The 17966-nt window shown below is 42.3% G+C and overlaps 1 protein-coding gene across 4 annotated transcripts in view; it reads right to left on the minus strand.

Annotated features, from left to right (window-relative positions):
* Positions 1-17966, minus strand: part of SLC23A2 (solute carrier family 23 member 2) — a 108496-nt gene that overhangs the window by 39360 nt on the left and 51170 nt on the right. For 3 of the 4 annotated variants that reach the window (XM_069496481.1, XM_069496479.1, XM_069496478.1), the window contains 2 exons: positions 8533-8631; positions 1971-2087 (listed from right to left, as the gene is read on the minus strand). In XM_069496481.1, coding sequence (XP_069352582.1) covers positions 1971-2087; positions 8533-8631 — 216 coding nt within the window. Of the gene's footprint in view, positions 1-1970; positions 2088-2241; positions 2441-8532; positions 8632-17966 lie in introns of those variants that run through there. The other variant, XM_069496482.1, reaches the window with a different exon arrangement.

Consider the following 17966-nt stretch of genomic DNA (forward strand, 5'->3'; position numbering starts at 1 on the left):
CACAAAGCAAGCATCCAGCACGAGCACCTGGGGATATGTTTTGCTTATATAATTCTTATTAGGGACATCTTTTTCATGCTTTTCTGGCATCAACTGCTAAAACCATAGGCCTTTCTCCTCTGATCTTTAACAGGAATGGTATTGTGCTAACCCATTCTTGCATTCTTGGAACAAACCCTAGTCATGTTGTATTTTTCTTCTGGGATTTGATTTGCCAATATTTTATATAAATTTTACATCTACATTCCTAAGACAATTAGGAATCCACTGAATCCACTTTTTTAAAAAAAGTGCTTTCAGGTCTGGGGATTAAAGTTACGTAAGCTTCATTGCATGGGGTGTTTCCTGTCTTTCTCTGTGGTCTGGCACTGTTTTGCCAACATGGAATTTACCTGTTCCAGTCAAGGCAGGGATAAGGGCATATGGTAGCTGTGGCTATCTTCCAGAAAGAACCCTATCCCACTCTTCCTTTGGGGACTTCTCCCCTAGACCTGTGGCCCTAGGAGGACAGTCCCAGCACTCACGATGTACTTCCCACCCTTCCCTGGTTGCCAAGTTATTACTTCTCTTCTGCAAACTTCCCACTTTTCTTCCCAATAGCTTCCCATTTCTGCCCGTGTTTGCCAAACATGTCGCTTGCAGCCCACAAAGCCCAGCTGCACAGGTGCTTCCTGGGGAAGATGGACATTCCTGCTCAGGACTTCTCAGAGCTGCTTACAAGTCTGGGCACTGAGTATCGTCAAGAAGGGCATGACACGGGCAGGGCTTCCCACGTCTATCTGACCAGGGAAGACTTCCAGAAACCTATACAATATAAACATTACAAAAAGCGTGTCCGCTGAACCTGGTTCGGAATGCTCAGCCAAGCCCGCTCAGCTTCTTTGTCTCTGACTCCTCCCCCTTCCTGGACACCCTCCAGTCCAGGTTACCATGTGTTTTGATACCTGAAGGGGTGGGGGTGGAGGAGCTGGAAACTCAATCAATCGAACCTGTCTGGGCAATGAGACTGGTTTTCCCAACATCTGAAATATCTTAAGTTCAACTGATCACACAAATTTGAGAAAGAAAGAATGGAAAGTCAGACCTCAGAACAGGGTTCAAGCTAAAACCAAAGCAAATACAGGCCAGGGGTGTGGGTCTAAGACAGAGTCTCCCACCTAGTCCCCTTCAAAAAGCCCTACTTTAATCCTGTAATAGGCTGGGTGCGGTGGCTCACACCTGTAATCCTAGCATTCTGGGAGGCCTAGGCAGGAGGATCGCTTGAGCTCAGGAGTTCGTGATCAGCCTGAGCAAGCGTGAGACCCCGTCTCTACTAAAAAAAAAATCCTGTAAGAGGGAAGAGGGGTGCTGAAAAGAGAGGAGGGAAAGTGCCAAAGACTCAGGAAGCCTCCATCAGACTGTGTCACTGCCGCCTTGACCCCGGCCCGTCAGCCCTCCCCCCTCCCCTCCCACTGAGAGACGAAGCAGCCACTGCAATGGCACAGTTTCCCGTCCTTTAAAAAATAAGACTGAAACCTCTCATTTAGGTCCTGGGCCAACATGGCACTTTTCAGGGGCACCAATATTTCATGGAAGAGTTTGCAATGACTGTGGCTGGGCTAACTAGGCCAGGGATGAGGAATGAAAGTTAACGCCTCTTTTTCTCTACTCTTCTACTTTTCTCCTCCCCCTACTCTCCCTTCTTTCTATAAAACTCTACTGTCTTTTTTCTTTCCTTTCATATCACTTCTCTTACTTCTTTCCTGAATATTTTTCTTCTTTCTTTTCCCTTGTTAACCTATTCTTCCTGTTCTTTTCTTCCTCCCGCCAAGACAAAATTGATGTTAACAATTCCCAGGCATCATTCTTAAAAGAGTAATTAATAATGACGTCTTCAATAAATAAAAATCAAAGTTGAATCTTTAAAATCCAGATAAACAATTCAAGCATCTGCTGGTGGTTACACAGACTACAAGAACCATCATTTATACCTGCAACCCCAGAAATATACAGAGGTACCAGGGAGGAACATCTTCTATGGTGTAAATCATGTCCGATCTCTGGGGGTCCAGACTGCCAGTACTATCCAGGGTCTCCGCGAGGGAGCTCTGTGAGTGAGAGGGAGAGAAGGGGGTGCTCAGTACACGCAAGGACTAACATGAAAGTAAATGCAAGGACCAACTTTTAACTCAGCTCAGTCCAGGCCACCATTACAGAAAAATAACTTTATCGGGCGGCCGCCAATCTCCTGTAACAGCAAACCTTTGCTCCTTTGATGCAAGGCTCAACTCTGCTCACTCGGTGGGACAGTAACCCCTCAGAATTTGGAGGTTCAGTGTCCCCTGGCATCAACTCATCCCTGAGAGCATCCAGCTTGCTCAGAGCTTCTCCCCAAGCCTGAGGGTCCTCCTGCATGGACAGAGATGCTCCCAGGTTGAGACCACAAAGTAACACCTTGGCGTGAGCAGTCCTTGAACAAGGCCCCAGATGAAGGAATGTTATAAAATGCTAACCACTTCCAAACGGTGAGCACGCCTCTGGCCCTCCCCACCCTCTCCAGCCCTCCCCTGCAAATAAAACAGATCTTTGTACCTAAAAATAAAGTCCTACACCGGCCTATCAGAACACTGTTGCTCAGACAACAATGTTAGGTAAGAAGAGCAAAATTCAGAAGTGTGTAAACATGATGATTCAAATTTTGTTTAAAAAAACAAGAGACTAAAAATATATTTATAGTTTAGGTGACAGCTTTTTCCTTCTTTGTTCCCCAATATTGGTAAAGATTTTCCTTTTAAGCCAAAATCATCACAAACACCAGACACTTTCAGGTTATAATCCAGGAACTTCCAGTCAGCTTTGGCATCACTTCTGAACTAGTACCTGGGCCGAACAGAAAACTCCAGGTAGCCCTGAGCTCCCCAATGCTGCCTCAACACTGTTCTGCTTTCTAAAACCCTACAAACCATTTCTTGCACTTCTGGAATCCAAGATACGTGCCTTTTGTTTTGTTTTTAATCTTTTATAACCTAGCAATGTGCCTAATGGGAACCAAAAGGTCTTCCACAAACAGATAAAGACGATCACATTCTGACCCTTGACCGTATCTAGCCTAATGAGTGTCCTCTTATCTGATGCATTAGCACAGAAAAATGCTGACTCAAGTGTCTGTCACTCAAATTTCCATGTAGAAAGAACAGGAATTTGGGAGCCAAATACCCTTGAATAAGTGACGCTGTTCAGCCTCACCTTCTACAGCCTGAAGGTAAATATCTGGTGTGAGCTGGCATCTGATCTAATCCAAACGTAACTGCCTATGACTTTTCTGTTTTAAGAGTGGGTACTGACAAATTTACATTCTCAAATGGGTTAAAAATGGGTTATGTGTGTCTTTAAAAATTTGTTGGTAGAATGGTAGAGATAGAACTTATGTGTGTGAGGGGTCTGATATGCAGTAACTCGCAGTAAAGGATTAGCTCAGCAGCTCTGGATTGTCCAAACCTTGTACATTTCAAAGAAAGGTTTGGCCCTTGCCTGGCCTCTGAGCTTTTGAGATATCTTGCCCCTTAAGGGTATCTTTTGTAACCTGGAGCCTTGGGCCACACAGTATCAGCCTGACCTCTGAAGGAGCTGGAAACTAATGTCAGCTACACAGGTGATCAGTCACACCTATGTGACCAATCTCCGATAAAAACCCTGGACACCAAGGCTTGGGTGAGCTTCCCTGGTTGAGAACAGTCCGTGAGTGTTGCCACACGTCACTGCTGGGAAAATTAAGCCTTATCTGCACGACTCCACTGGGAGAGGATGACTGGACACTTATGCCTGGTGTCTCCCAGAGGCTGCCTATGTACCTTTTTCCATTGCTGATTTTAATCTGCATCCTTCCTCTGTAAGTATAACAGCATTGCTGAATTCTGTGGAATGCTTGTAGCAAATCACTGGACCTGATTTGGAAACTCCTTGAAGTAACGATTTTGCTCACATGATGCAACTGTGGATGCTGGGCTCACTACACAAAGGTCAGTTTAGCACTGTCACGCTATCTAGTCTCACAGGTGTCCCGGTTAAGCAAGGCAGATTGACTGCATGTGCTGCCTCTTCTAACTCCTAAAAACACGTAGAAGGAATAGGTATGATGTAAATCCACAAGGACGAAGGAAATGGGAGGAAGAGAAATGAGATTAACACGTTTTTTGGAATACGGAAAGCATTTGGATGAGTTGCGACCATGCTGGGAGAGGGAAGGAATGGCCAGCCTGGGTGCTTACAGGATACTGTGAAGAAGTGGGCTGCTTGACCCACAGAACCCCAAAAAGGGTCTACCCTTGGAGGCACAGGTCAGGGTGGGGATGGGGAGAGGTTATGTCTCAACTCCACACATCTATCAGATACCCTGTTGCCCACTGCTATCCTCCTCCTCCAAGACATAAAAATGTATGTATGGTTTGAAGAATATAGGCTGGGAAGACTGGCTGATTTCATCAGGGTCGCGTGACTTTGTAGCAACTACAAAGTATGATACAGTTATTCTCTTAACTTTGTGTTCAAAAACGTTATGAACATACACAAAGGTAAAAAGAATACTGATCACCTGCCCCACGCCAATTTACAGCTTCAAAAATTATCAGCATCGTGTTTGTGTTTAATCTATTTCCCATCCCACCCCAACTTTATTGAGGTGGGAGGATGCATTATTTTAAAGCAAATAATATATATTTTTTCACCCATAAACATAATGTCTCTTCAGCAGATAATATAGCTTTAAAAAGAACCACAATATTTTTATACAACTAATCAAATTAAAAAATGTGCTTAAGTTTTTTTCATACTGTGTCCAAACTGTTTTATTGGCCAGGCGAGGTGGCTCATGCCTGTAATCCTAGCACTCTGGGAGGCCAAAGCAGGAGGGTGGCTTCAGGTCAGGAGTTCAAGACCAACCTGAGCAAGAGTGAGACCCACCTCTACAGAAAATAGAAAAAATTAGCTGGGTTTGCTGGCACATGCCCGTAGTCCCAGCTACTTGGGAGGCTGAGGCAGGAGGATCACTTCCAGGAGTTTGAAACTGTAGTAAGCTATGATGACTCTATTGCACTCTAGCCCAGGTGACAGTGCAAGACTCAATCTCCAAACTTTGAAAAAATTGTTTAAATTATCAATTTTAAGAACTGAACTAAGGTAATATAAGGGAGTATCTTTGTTTTAAGGAAATATACATGAAGTATTTAGGGATAGAAGAATATTGTGCCTGTAACTTTCAAAAAGCTCAGAAATGATAACATGTACATAAAGAATGATTAAACAAATGTAGTAAAAAATGTTAACATCTGGGAATCTATGTGTGCACAGAAAGTGGTATGAAATATACATATCGGTTAAGTTCCCTTATCTGAAATGCTAGGGACCAGAAGTGTTTTGGATTTTTTTCAGATTTTGTAATACTTAACTGGTTGAACATCAAAAATCCAAAAAGCCAAATTCAAAATGCTCCAATGAGCAAGCATTTCCTTTGAGTATCATGTCAGTCCTCAAAAAGTTTCGGATATCAGAGCATTTCAGACTTTAGATTTTCAAATTTGGGATGCTCCACCTACACCAGATTGCCAGCCACAAGTTACATAATGGAGGAGCACATTTTAAGCTTTCTTGATATATTTTTGGACCTGTTTACTATTAAACAACCATGTTCAAGAGAACTTCATTTTTCAAGAACAGCTGGTAGTTTAATAAAAGATGGCTTAAAGAGAATCCATAGGGATCAAAGTCAGAAAAGGTTTTGAACTTTAAAAAAAAAAACCCTCAAAATAATAAAAATAAGTTCATCTTACATTTAACAAGCTCTGTGATAACTGCAACTATGCAGTTGAAACAATGGGCAACCAAAGACTGCAGAGGTGAGCAGGGCAGCACCTTCAAGTGGAGACTCTTTAATAACTAGTTATTAATAACTAGGTGACCGCCTTTCAGGTTGTGGCAATCTCCGTTTCCTGGGATCCTCGTGCTGTTTTACACTCTGTTATTTCCTCCCTGCCGTGGCCCTGGGAAGTTGTAAGTTGTTGTGATCTCACTTTATGGCTGGGGAGTTGGAGATTCTGAGAAGGCGAGTGACTTGCTCAGGAACTGAACACAGACAGGCCTTCCCCAAAAGCCACATGTCCCCACGTGCCACGTGGCCTCCCACAAAGAAGCAGAGTTGCTTTTTAGTAATTTCCAGAAACAACGAATTTTCTGAAATAGTTATGAATGATTTTCAGTACCACTGCAACCATTTTAAGTACTTCCATAGACAAATTTTGTGAGGCATCTATAAAACAACAAAACACTGATATTTCAATGGAACATCTAAGCTGTTCACTTAATTCATTTCATTTAATTCAATTTTATTCCCAAAAACCTTGCTGTGAAGTTTAATTCCGTCGAGATCCCTGATTTGAGAATCCCAGTGACATTGAGGTCAATGCTCAGAATGAGCTGGGTAGGGGCCACGATGCCACCCGATTAGTGATGAGGATTCATCCTTCAGATTCTTCCAGGAGTAAATCCTTTCGGGCGAATTCTAGGATGGGTACCTTGTAGCTAATACCATACTAACCAGCATTTACCATAAGGGGTTCAAGAATATTAACAAATGCCAGAAAGGTCAAGTTTTTAATAAAATAAGTGTATAATAATTAACAGCTAAGTATAATTGAGAAAATAAACATGAATAGGGAGACCGTGTTGGGCAGCATCTCTACTCCTCAGTTTTCTTGTGTCTCCTGCAATGTCCCATGCTTCTTTCTTAAGAGTAAGAATTTTTCGATGCCATCTGAAAAGCAAGATCCCAAACAGCCGCACCCTGTAGCGTGAAGTTTTCTTTGCACTAATTTGAGACAGCAGGGGACCTAAATATTGCGTTTTCTTTATCTTTCAAACATGGATAGTGATAGCACCTTTCTAATAGGGTTCCTATGAGGATTTCAATGTGTGCTCTTTAAAAGCATCTGGGTGAGAGCCCGGCCTATTTATTAGCACTACTCAATACATAAAACGGCCGATAAAATAGGAAGATATGCTATCTCACTAGTTGTCAAAGAAATGCAAATGTATCAATGTTTAGACAGTGAAAACAATACTCACCCAAACAAGAAAATAATCTATAAGCAGATTCCAACCATGAGTAAAAGGTACAGCGACAGAGGTTAAAAAGCCCCCAAAGTGTAAATGTTCCTTACTATTTATTTTGAAAGATGTTTCCCAGATAATGGAAGAGGAAGTCTGAGAACATGACAGCCTGGGATTATGGCACACAGGGTCAGATGTGGCTCCACCAATCTGTGCAAACGCACTTTGCTACGAGATGTGCCAATGATCGCTGAGGCCGAATGGTGTAAGGTGTGTCTGAGCTGGAGACCTGCAGACTACAGTACAAGGCCACACACCAACCGCCACTGCCCTCACCTCTCAGGAGTGGCTTGGAACCCAACGCTCCTGGTATTTCAAGATCTTGGCATGAATCTAATTTAATCTCCATTTATAATTTATAATAGCGCTAAGCAGCAGGAAAATAATAGCAATATTCATTCAGAAAGGCAAAAATGAGATTTCCATCCCCCAGATTGGAAAATTTTAAAAAGGCACAAAAATTTGATTACCCTAGAATTTCAATATAATTTCTTTATTGTTTATCTTTTTAGTGATTACACTATAAATGTACTGCATAGAATGTCTTATTTAAGTTGCTTAAATTAGTAAATATTTACAGTGAAAATAAAATGTTTTTAAATTGAAGTCTGTCAAATAAATTTCAAATGAAATTGAGAAGTCTCATAGCTGCAAAACAATCTGGAAATGCCATATTATCAAATTTCTCATATGTGTTAAGCACTGTGGCAAATACAAAGAAAAAAAAATTAAGGTGTCTGGACACCCTTTGGGCAGCTCCTTCCTGACCTCGATGGTCCCAAAGATTGACCTTTCAAGAAGACGGGATACAGCAAAAAATAAATAAATAAATCTCTCTACCTTAGTGTGTGTGATTTCCATTGTTTTGCTCAAAGAGCTTCCATCAAAGGCATTCATTCAGTCTATATAAACTACCTGCCAGTTTCTCTTATTTACTGCACATGTAGTGTTTAATAGGCATGATGCTAATAACTTTACAAATATTCTTTCATTCAATCCTCACAATGACCCCTAAGATTGATGCTGATATTGTGATTCCCATTTTAGAGATGAGGAAACTGATGCCCAGAGAACTTCTGTGATTCCCTCAGGGTCTGAGTCACATTTGCAGCCAGACCTGACTTTAGACCTCACGTTATTAACCACTTCCTCAGGCATCCTGGCGAAGGCTTTTTAAGCTATCTAGATTCTAATTACCATATGGTTCTCACTTTAATTGCCATTAAAAACTAGTAACTTCTTTTCCTCATGACTCCTGTTTCCATTACAAAGAGAACACAGTCTCTCAGGAGGGTAGAGACCAAGCCCCCAGGTGGAGGACATCCAGGTCCCTGGCACAGGAAGGGGGCAGGGGCGGCAGCGGTGGGGGGAGAGGGGTGCGGGAAGGGTTACCTTTTCTGCAATGCCATTTTCCGTGGTGTAGATCGCCATGAGCTCAGTGTCTTCATTGTCCTGCTCACCACTGGACGTGGCACCTCCGTTTATCACCACCTGAAAAGAAACATTCCATTTAGAAGTCATTTCAGCACACACCACTCTGACGTATGGAAACATTTTTTCCCCCAAAAAAGCCTTTTGTAATTCTGCTAAGAGCCTCACACTGTGCATTGCTCGCCTATCAAAGTGGCAAAGTTTGGGGATTTCTTAGCTTAAACTCCTGGAGAGCATGAGACAGTGACCAGGTGTTTGTTTCTGATGGCGGAGAAATGTATGTACCCCATGTCCCGTACGGTGAGGCTGCATGAGGAAGAGGCTCAGTTGGGGACAGCAGCAACGCAACATCCCAGAGAAACCTCAGCAATGGGAGGGACCCGGCACCCTCCAGGGCAAGGGAGGCACCTGCTGTGTTACTCTGACCAGGCCCTTGCTTGAGCGGGCAAAGGTGCCCTAAGCTACCTTGGTTAAGATCCCTCCCCGAGTAACCACCAGAGGGTGACTTCTCATGAGGCACCGCCAGAAGGGAGAAATGTTCTAGTTAGAGAAACTCAAGCACTGCTGTTGACCTACTCAGCAACTTTTCATTATTTATTCCTTTCTCACTGCAATGAAGTAAACTAGCCCACGGGTGTGCCCTTCTGTGAGCAACACCATCTTGGCTTCTGCCAGTCCAGTCAGGAGCAAGAACCTTGAGATATATTTTTACTCTTTAGCCGAACGGCTCCATTTCCAGGAATCTATCCAGAAGAAACAATACTGAAAACAAGAAAGACTTTCACTCAAAGAACTAGTTATAAACCCTTTACACCCAGAATGCTACAAGGGAAAATGATTTTTGGAGTTTATAACATCAAGGGAAAATGCATATTTAATAATAGTAAGGTAATTGTACATATATATGGTAACAACTACATTTTTAAAATACAGATGAAAAAAGACAAAGTATATAAAAGTTCAAATTCTGGCATTATGAAATACAGTAAAAAGAAGTAAAATTCAATAGATGGCTTAGGAGAAGATATAGTATGACATATAGAAAAAGGGTTAGTGTAGATAACTCATAAAGAACACCTCAAATCAATAATAAATAATCCAAAGGTAATGGACAAAGGCTAGGGATACATGATTCACAGAAGAAAAATTAAAATATACAATAAAATACATGAAAAGATGTTTCACCTCATTTAAAGTTACAGAAAGGACAATTAAAATAAAATTTTTTTAACATAAATTGGGGGAAATAAACATTGAATCTGGTGTTGACCAGGATGTGAGGGGAGAGCTACTCTATGTTCTTGCAGAGAATATGTTCTTGGTGGAATGGCCTTTGTGGAGGGTAATTTGGCAACGAGATTTAAAACAAGCATTTTCTTGGATCCAGCAATTATACTTATAGAAGCTTATCCTCCAGATACATCCACGCAAGTGCTGTGTACATTTGAGGTTGACCACTGCTGCATTGTTTGAAATACTGAGTACCTGCAGACAACCTAAATGTTCATCAGAAAGACGAACACTGAAATTATGGTATATCCATTTAGAGAATAATACTCGACCATTAAAAAGAGTAAAGCTGACATACTGACAAGGAAACAACTCCAAGAAATAGCGCAATTAAAAAAGTCATAAAACAATAAGCTTACAATTATCCCAATCATGCTAAGAAAATAAAATTTAATCACCCTCCTACCTGTCTAAACACGTGGTAAAGGATCCAGAAAAGTCACAGCCCAGCAGACAGGTGCCGCCCTCGGGATGAGGACAGCAATAGCAGACACCTTTCGTTTTTCACTCCCAACCCTTCTTGCGTGTTTGCACCTTTTATCATCAGTGTGCATTTGCGTTGTTATTCATGTGTCGCTTTTTTAAACAGATAATGAAAAAGACATGCTCCAAAATATGAAAAGGGGTTGTCTTTGATCAGTGGGGCCACTTTGGCCTTTCTTGGTCCCTAAATATTTTGGTAATTTTTCTAAAACAGGAAAGATCCTATCAGCATAGCTTGGATTGAAGAGGTCCAAAGAGATTTCCAATCCATGTATTTTTTTGTAGTTAAGGAAACCAGGGCTGTGAAAAATTAAATTTCTTATTCAAGGTCATACAGATGAAAATGTAAGCCTGAGGCTGGTTTTAAAGTATGCCAGAGATCTCAATTAACCAGTACGTATACTTATAGGGTCAAATTTTCCTATATTATTTCCAATAAAGACCTACTTTTAAAATTATTTCTAAATCACACTATAGCTTTTTACACATTCCTGGCCAAGTTCAGGTCCACAGCACAAAACCCGTAACTTATGATGACAACCATGCTCCAAGTCATATCTCAGCAGTACTCAACCCACCAAGAAGCCAAGAGGAACAGACACTCTGGATGAACTCCCTTATAACAACATTTAGTGATTAAATCATCAGAGAAGCGCAGATCTGATTCACAGTCCTATGCTAGTGAAAACTAACCCTCACCTGCATTCATCTCAGGTTGCTGCAGGGAACAGCGGCTTCATTGGTATGGGGTTTCCTCTTGGGGGAATGAAAATATTTTGGAATTAGATGGAGGAGGTGGTTGCACAATATTATAAATGTGTTAAATGTCACTGGATTGTTTACTTTAAAATGGTTGATTTTATGGTTATGTGAACTTCACCTCAATAATTGCTTTTCCATCTGTATACATGGCACCGAAGAGGGCAGATTTTGAAAGGAGTCAGCAATTCCCACTGCTCCCCTGACTCATTCCGTTCATACACATATACACACACACTTCAATAAATAAGGACAGGCAGTCCCCAACCCATGCTGGCTCAGTGTTACGATGGTGTGAAAGCAACACACACTCAGTAGAAAGCAGTAATAAAATATAATCTTATTATGTAATAATATTAATATGATAAGAAGGGTCTCATGATTCTCATGATGCCGGACAGCATCAGTGAGCCACAGCTCCCAGTTGGTCATGCAATCACAAGGGTAAACTGGCACTCTACAGTGTACTGTGTTGCCAGATGATTTTGCCCAACTGTGGGCTAACCCGAGTGTTCTGAGCACAATGAAGGCAGGCTAGGCTAAGCTATGGTGTTCAGGAGGTTAGGTATATTAAATGCATTTTCAATTTACGGTATTTTTTACTTATGAGGGGTTTGTCAAGATGTAACCCCATCATAAGTCAAGGAGCATCTGTACACAGACACTCCTAAGCCTAGAAAAAGGTTCACACACACACCATGTTCATTCAACCAATGGTGGCTGTGTCCCAGGCCATGAGGACTCAGTTCTGCTGCCTCCAGGCACTCCCTCTAGAGCGGGTGCTGTGGTGAGGAATCCTGACTTATCACAGTAGGCAACAGGGAGCCACAAAGGAATGCCAAGCACAGGAGCGCCATGATCACATGCATGCTCTGGATGGCCGATTTGGCTACAGCGGGAGAGTGGGTGGGTGTCGAGAAGCAAAGGGGGGACCCTTCAAAGAGGGGACAGTGGCAAGGATGAGGTATTAACAGTGGCCTGCAAAAGGCAGTCCGCTTCAAGAGAGAGCAAAGACGTAGACTTGACGGCCCCTGAAGACCGCCTGGGTGGGAGCTGCAGCACCACACAGCTCAGCAGTGAGCGCAGGGGCAGGTTCCAGCACAGCACAGCGAGCAACACCCCAGCCTGGACCAGAAGCTGGGGGCAGCGGGGTAAAGTGTCCAGGCCACAGTCTGGTTTTCTCAGCTGCATGGCTGGGTGGGAGAGAGGTGCTGATTCCAAAGAGACTGGTGTAAGAGGGGGTAGATTGTTCATTGCCAATTAAAAATGTGTTTGATCCATATAAATCAATCCATAAAGGAAGCTTTACTTTCCCAGGCTAGTCCAGGAATTTTATTTAACTATAAATATTATTTATTGACCTAAACAACCTATGATTTCTAACGTATCTGCACAGGTCAAGGGGTCCCTGGGGACTTCAGTGACCACCGTCCACCCTGTAGAACTCATGTTGCAGAGCTGAGATGCAGCCGACCCACCTCCCCTCTCCCATGCCACCCTCGTCCCCAAAGGGATGGGATTAAGCCTCCTTCCCATGGCCCTTGCACTCACTCCACCAGGGCTCCCGCTGGGAAAGAGAAGAAACTTGGAAGCGGGGAGGTTCTGGAGCATCAGGAAGATGAAAAAGTCCTTGCTGAAGGGACGGAGAGATTCAGCAGCAAAAAGGTGTCACAGCTGTAAGAGGAGGGGATGTACACAGGGGCTGCTCTTGTCTGACCGTTTATCTCTGATGTGCAGGGAGCTGCCTAAATAGTGCTTACAGATGAAGAGTTCTATTCCAAGTACTACTTTACTAATATTTTTCCCTTTGTTTATATCAAATTAGCTATCCCAATGGTCTACTTACTTAAAATGCAAAATTTAGTTTTAAAAACCAAATGTTAAAATCAGTTATCCAGGAAAGGGATTGAGTTTGTTCTAGGGAAAGGGATAAAAAAATATTGATGATAGCATCAAAGCTTCACATTTTTGAACTCTAAATATTAACTGTAAAATAAAACATGTCTTAGAAAGCTTTCTAAATTAATAAAGTCTGGTTTTGTGTTATGAACAGTATCACAGATAACAGAGAAGAATCTTGGCATCTTTCTTCTCAGGAAATTGATCAAGTTAAAAAAAAAAATCAACAGATTGTTATAACCCTTTTGGGAACAAGATGTCCCTGTCTCTCTCAAAACTATTTGAAACGAAACTTGTGGCTTTAAATTTTGTCTCCTAAACTAAGATTGTATCACTATTCAATCACCTATGAAAGCAGGTTTCTTCCTGCCTAACCAGATGATTTTGTCTGTCTCCAATATGCAGGGCTATTTTGACTTCCAGTGTGCAAGTATATCCATTGCTCAATAAATACGTCTTTTTTGCTCAAGTGTTTTATTTCTACTAAACTAAGATGATGGTGCTAACATGTTCACTTTTAAACAGTTCTCCTGACATGGTCAGAGGCACAAGAAGCAGGAGTGCTAGGGGTGTCATGCCCAGTGTCGGTGTCACGGCAGTGCCAGGTTAAGCCAACAGCCGAGTGTGCCTGTGTTACTCAAACAGAAGTCACAGCGCATAAGCTGCTTACTGACACCTGTCAGGTAGAGGGCACAGGCACCTGGTAGAAATCCTGCACCTCCTATGAGAGTGTTCAGAACTCAATTTCTTACCTATTCAGGTTCTGGTATAATTCATCCATCACTGCAATGGATCTGTTTGGCAAGTAAGTGAACCATTTTATACTAAACCAATCTCTTTCAGAGTAGTAATAGATTCCCAAATTAACTGCTTTCTCTTCTATTAATAAAAAGGTAACATACACTGTTCTTAACACCCCTCTCCCAACACACACACACACACACACACACACACACAGATTATTTCCTCTGGCATCCAAATCTACTCTACAATTAAAATGTGTTTTGAATAAAGAAGAAAGCTATCAAGATTGGTTTTTCCAGCCCTTACACCAAGCCCTTTTTAATAAACATAAAAATCTCCCACCTGCCTTCCATATTCTTAGAAATTTCAAAATTAACTGCCATGAAAAATAAGTCAAACTGAGCAAAGTACAACACAGGCTAAACATCCATAGGTTGTCAATCTTAGGTGATGATGTCCCAAAAGATGCAGCTGATAAATCTGAAGCTGGCTGAGGCGGCAAAGCTCTGTCTTGCTCTAGTTGCCTTTTCAAACAGGATGGCCCCTGGTGCCTCCCCCGTGGCCACATACAAGCAAAACCATCCGGAGCAAACAATGCTGCAGCCCAAAGCTCGCCCAGCCCTGGACAGCTCAGCCTCCCTCTCTTGCCCCGCCCAGCCCTGGTCTTCTGGGGCAGCCTTCTCTGGGGCCCCCGCAGCCAGAAGCACCCTCAGAGTTCCAGGCGTGTTCCCCAACCTGCTCTGGCACAACTTATTCTTCAAGAGGAGCCAAGAAGTGCTTCACCTCTCCCCAGTCCCAGCCTGCAGCCCTGAGAGCTGGGTGGGGTGATGTGCCTGTCGCTGGCCCACACTGAAAAGCCCCTGTGGTCTGCGCTCCCACCACACACACACCCCAGGGTCGGTGGTGGTGACTGCTAATGTCTGCCTGGCACATATTCATGCCAGGCACTGGGCTGGGCTCATCACCAAACATCTTCCCTTCAAGGTGAAGTTTGTAAGAGCTTATAAATCTAGAGATGTTGGCCAGGCACGGTGGCTCACGCCTGTAATCCTAACACTCTGGGAGGCTGAGGCGGGAGGATCACCTGAGCTCAGGAGTTTGAGACCAGCCTGAGCAAGAGTGAGATCCCATCTCTACTAAAAATAGAAAAAATCGGCTGGACATGGTGGTGAGCACCTGTAGTCCCAGCTACTCGGGAGGCTGAGGCAGGAGGATTGCTTGAGCCCAGGAGTTTGAGGTTGCTGTGAGCTAGACTGACACTGCTGCACTCTAGCCCAGGCGACAGAGCAAGACTCTGTCTCAAAAGAAAATAAATTAATTAATTAAAATAAATAAATAAATCTAGAGATGTCCCTGTGGACTCCATCCTCAAACCGATTGCAGAACAGATCCTGAGGGCACCCAGCAGGTTACAGCAGTCCACCCAAAGGGGAGCCCGTCTTCATCCATTCTTTCCAGGTGGTACCACATTATAGATAAGCCAAAATCTAATATGTAGAGAATATGAAAGGGACATAAACCCAATTTAAAGAAGGTCAACACCCCAACAGGAAAATAAGGACATATATAATACGTGACACCTGAATACTTGAAAAGAGGCTCAATCTCACTCATAAGAAGATGCAAGTTCAAACTCTAATGAGAACACTTTTTCTACCTACTAAATTGGCCAAGAGCCCAGTCTGACCACATTCTGCTGCCAGGCATGCAGGGCAACAGGCACGCACACGCTGCCGCTGAAATTACCCCAATAGAGGGCAATGTGTGGTACTCTTCAATTTACCAAGGCATATCCCCTCTGACCCAAAATCCCTCTCATAGAAATTTATCCTTCAAGGACATCTGAGTGACATCACTTGTGTGCAAGGTTATTCACCACAGTGCTACGGGTACATACGGAACATCGTCCACAGTATGTCAGTAAGTGAAAAGAACAAGCGCAGAGCTACACTCTGTAGACGCTCCCACAGGCTTCTGCAACACGGGGCTGCTCTCCATAAATGGCGCCAGATGAAATTAGGGCTGTCGGTAATGACGGGCACAGACCTGGCTGGCAGTGCCGCCAGTTCTCCCTCCATTCCTTCAAACTGCTATCTGAGCCAGGGATTTCTCTGCAATTGTAACTTCTAAGAGTTTTGTGAGCCACTCGAAGACAGCTGATGCAGTATCTTTGATCATCAGTATTGCTCAACGGAAATAAAGTGGGTTGGGAGGAGAACAGATGCTCACAAAGGAAAGTGTATCAATGGCCAAAGAACACTGGTGGGAAACTGTACCGCTTCACTGCGATTCAAAATTAAAGCAATCAGATACAATAAGGTTAACGTACACTAGGCTATCATTTATTATAGCAAAGAATTAGAAATGACCCAAGGTCCAAATGAAAGTGGCAAAGTTAGATCCACAATTTGCTATTATTTCACAATTACATTTTCAGTAACAATGAGATGCCAGGATATGATATGAAGTTAAAGGGGTTTATAAAACAGATTGTGTGTATATGTGTGTTGATCAGAATTCTGAAGCAAATATTTGGATGTTCTTTTATAAATCCCTGGAAAGAAATACATCAAAATATTAGCATGCTGTTTTTCTGGCTAATGAGATTTTAAATGACTTGTGTTTTCCTTATTATACCATTCTGTATCTTCTAAGTTTTTTGCAGTGAACATATTTCTCTTGTGAATGAAGAAAGTTACACAAATAATGACACAAGGACAGAAAATAAACATATGCAAACTATAAAATGAAACGATAAAATAACCTATCAATGTTATTGCTTTTTCCATTTCAAGTGACAACACATTTTATACCATAAAGCCTAGAGAGAAACATGGATGCTTTGACACCCATACAATTTAAGGGGGAGGGGTGGAAACAACTGGGTAATCACTGCCTTGCAGCCTCCAATATCAAACCTTCCTCCTCAAGTACTTTATAAAATCCTAATAGGAACAAATTTTTTCTCCAACAGAATTATGGGCCTAGATTATGGTAAAGAAATCCATCTTGACCTGATCAAATTAAAAAGCTTCTGCACAGCCAAAGGAACTGTCACAAGAGCAAACAGATAACCTACAGAATGGGAGAAAATTTTCACATGCTACACATCCAATAAAAGGGCTGATAACTAGAATCTATTTAGAACTCAGGAAAATCAGCAAGAAAAAAATCAAACAACCCAATCAAAAAGTGGGCAAAGGACATGAACAGAAACTTTTCAAAAGGGACAGAATAATGGCCAACAAACATTCGAAGAAATGCTCAACATCTCTAATCATCAGGCAAATGCAAATCAAAACCACAATGAGATATCACTTATCTCCAGTTGAGAATGGCCTTTATCAAAAAGTCCCAAAACAACAAACGTTGGCATGGATGTGTGGATATGGAGAGATAGGAACACTCATACACTGCTGTGGGCTCTTAACATTATATGGTTCTGAAGAACACACACTAAGAAAAGCTGAGACAAGTGATGGTGTTTTATGAACTTATGAGTGTTTCTCCAACCCTCTGATAAAACTGAACCTAATAAAGCTAATTCTCAGTCCATACCACTAACATCTCCAAAGTGATCTTGCTACCCAAAAGAAGAAACCCAAATATTCTCAGAGGCTATGAAGAGAAATAAAAGCTTAAGGAACCTTAAACACTTTCCCTGATTCTGAATGATGACGCGCTTAAAAAAAAAACAAACCACAGGCTGTGTTCGAGATGTGTCTGTTGCCAACAGGAAGCTCAGGCTACTAACGTGGTTTCAAGGTTCAGGTGATGCCGCAGAGCAAACACTCGGCCTTTTCCTGGCTGCACTTCCCCGCTGCACTCTGGTGCCAATGCCCATAGGGTGTGATGGTTCGCCCGGACTTTCTGCTGTCTTTTTCTGGTTCCAGTTTCTTGCCATGCTGTATCCACCCCATTTATACACTTCCCAGCTGGCGTTAAAAGCACACAGATCTGCCTAACGAGATTCCTGTGGGATAAGATCTTTTGCTATGCTTCTCCTATTCAATATCAACTCTGGTCATGTGGTCTAATTTCCATGGATGCTGGCGCTTTGCATGTCTCTTGTTCTTATTGTGACCTAGATCAGTATTCTTCTTCTATATATGGACTTTTAAAATGATTGTTGTGGGTGTTTGTTTTCTTTTCTTTCAAGAAACTCTGATTCTCTTTCGCATGAGTTTTTTTTTTTAAATCTGCATTTATTTTAGGAAGTA

The sequence above is a fragment of the Eulemur rufifrons genome, chromosome 20, assembly GCF_041146395.1.
Source record: "Eulemur rufifrons isolate Redbay chromosome 20, OSU_ERuf_1, whole genome shotgun sequence".
NCBI classification, from domain to species: Eukaryota; Metazoa; Chordata; class Mammalia; order Primates; family Lemuridae; genus Eulemur; species Eulemur rufifrons.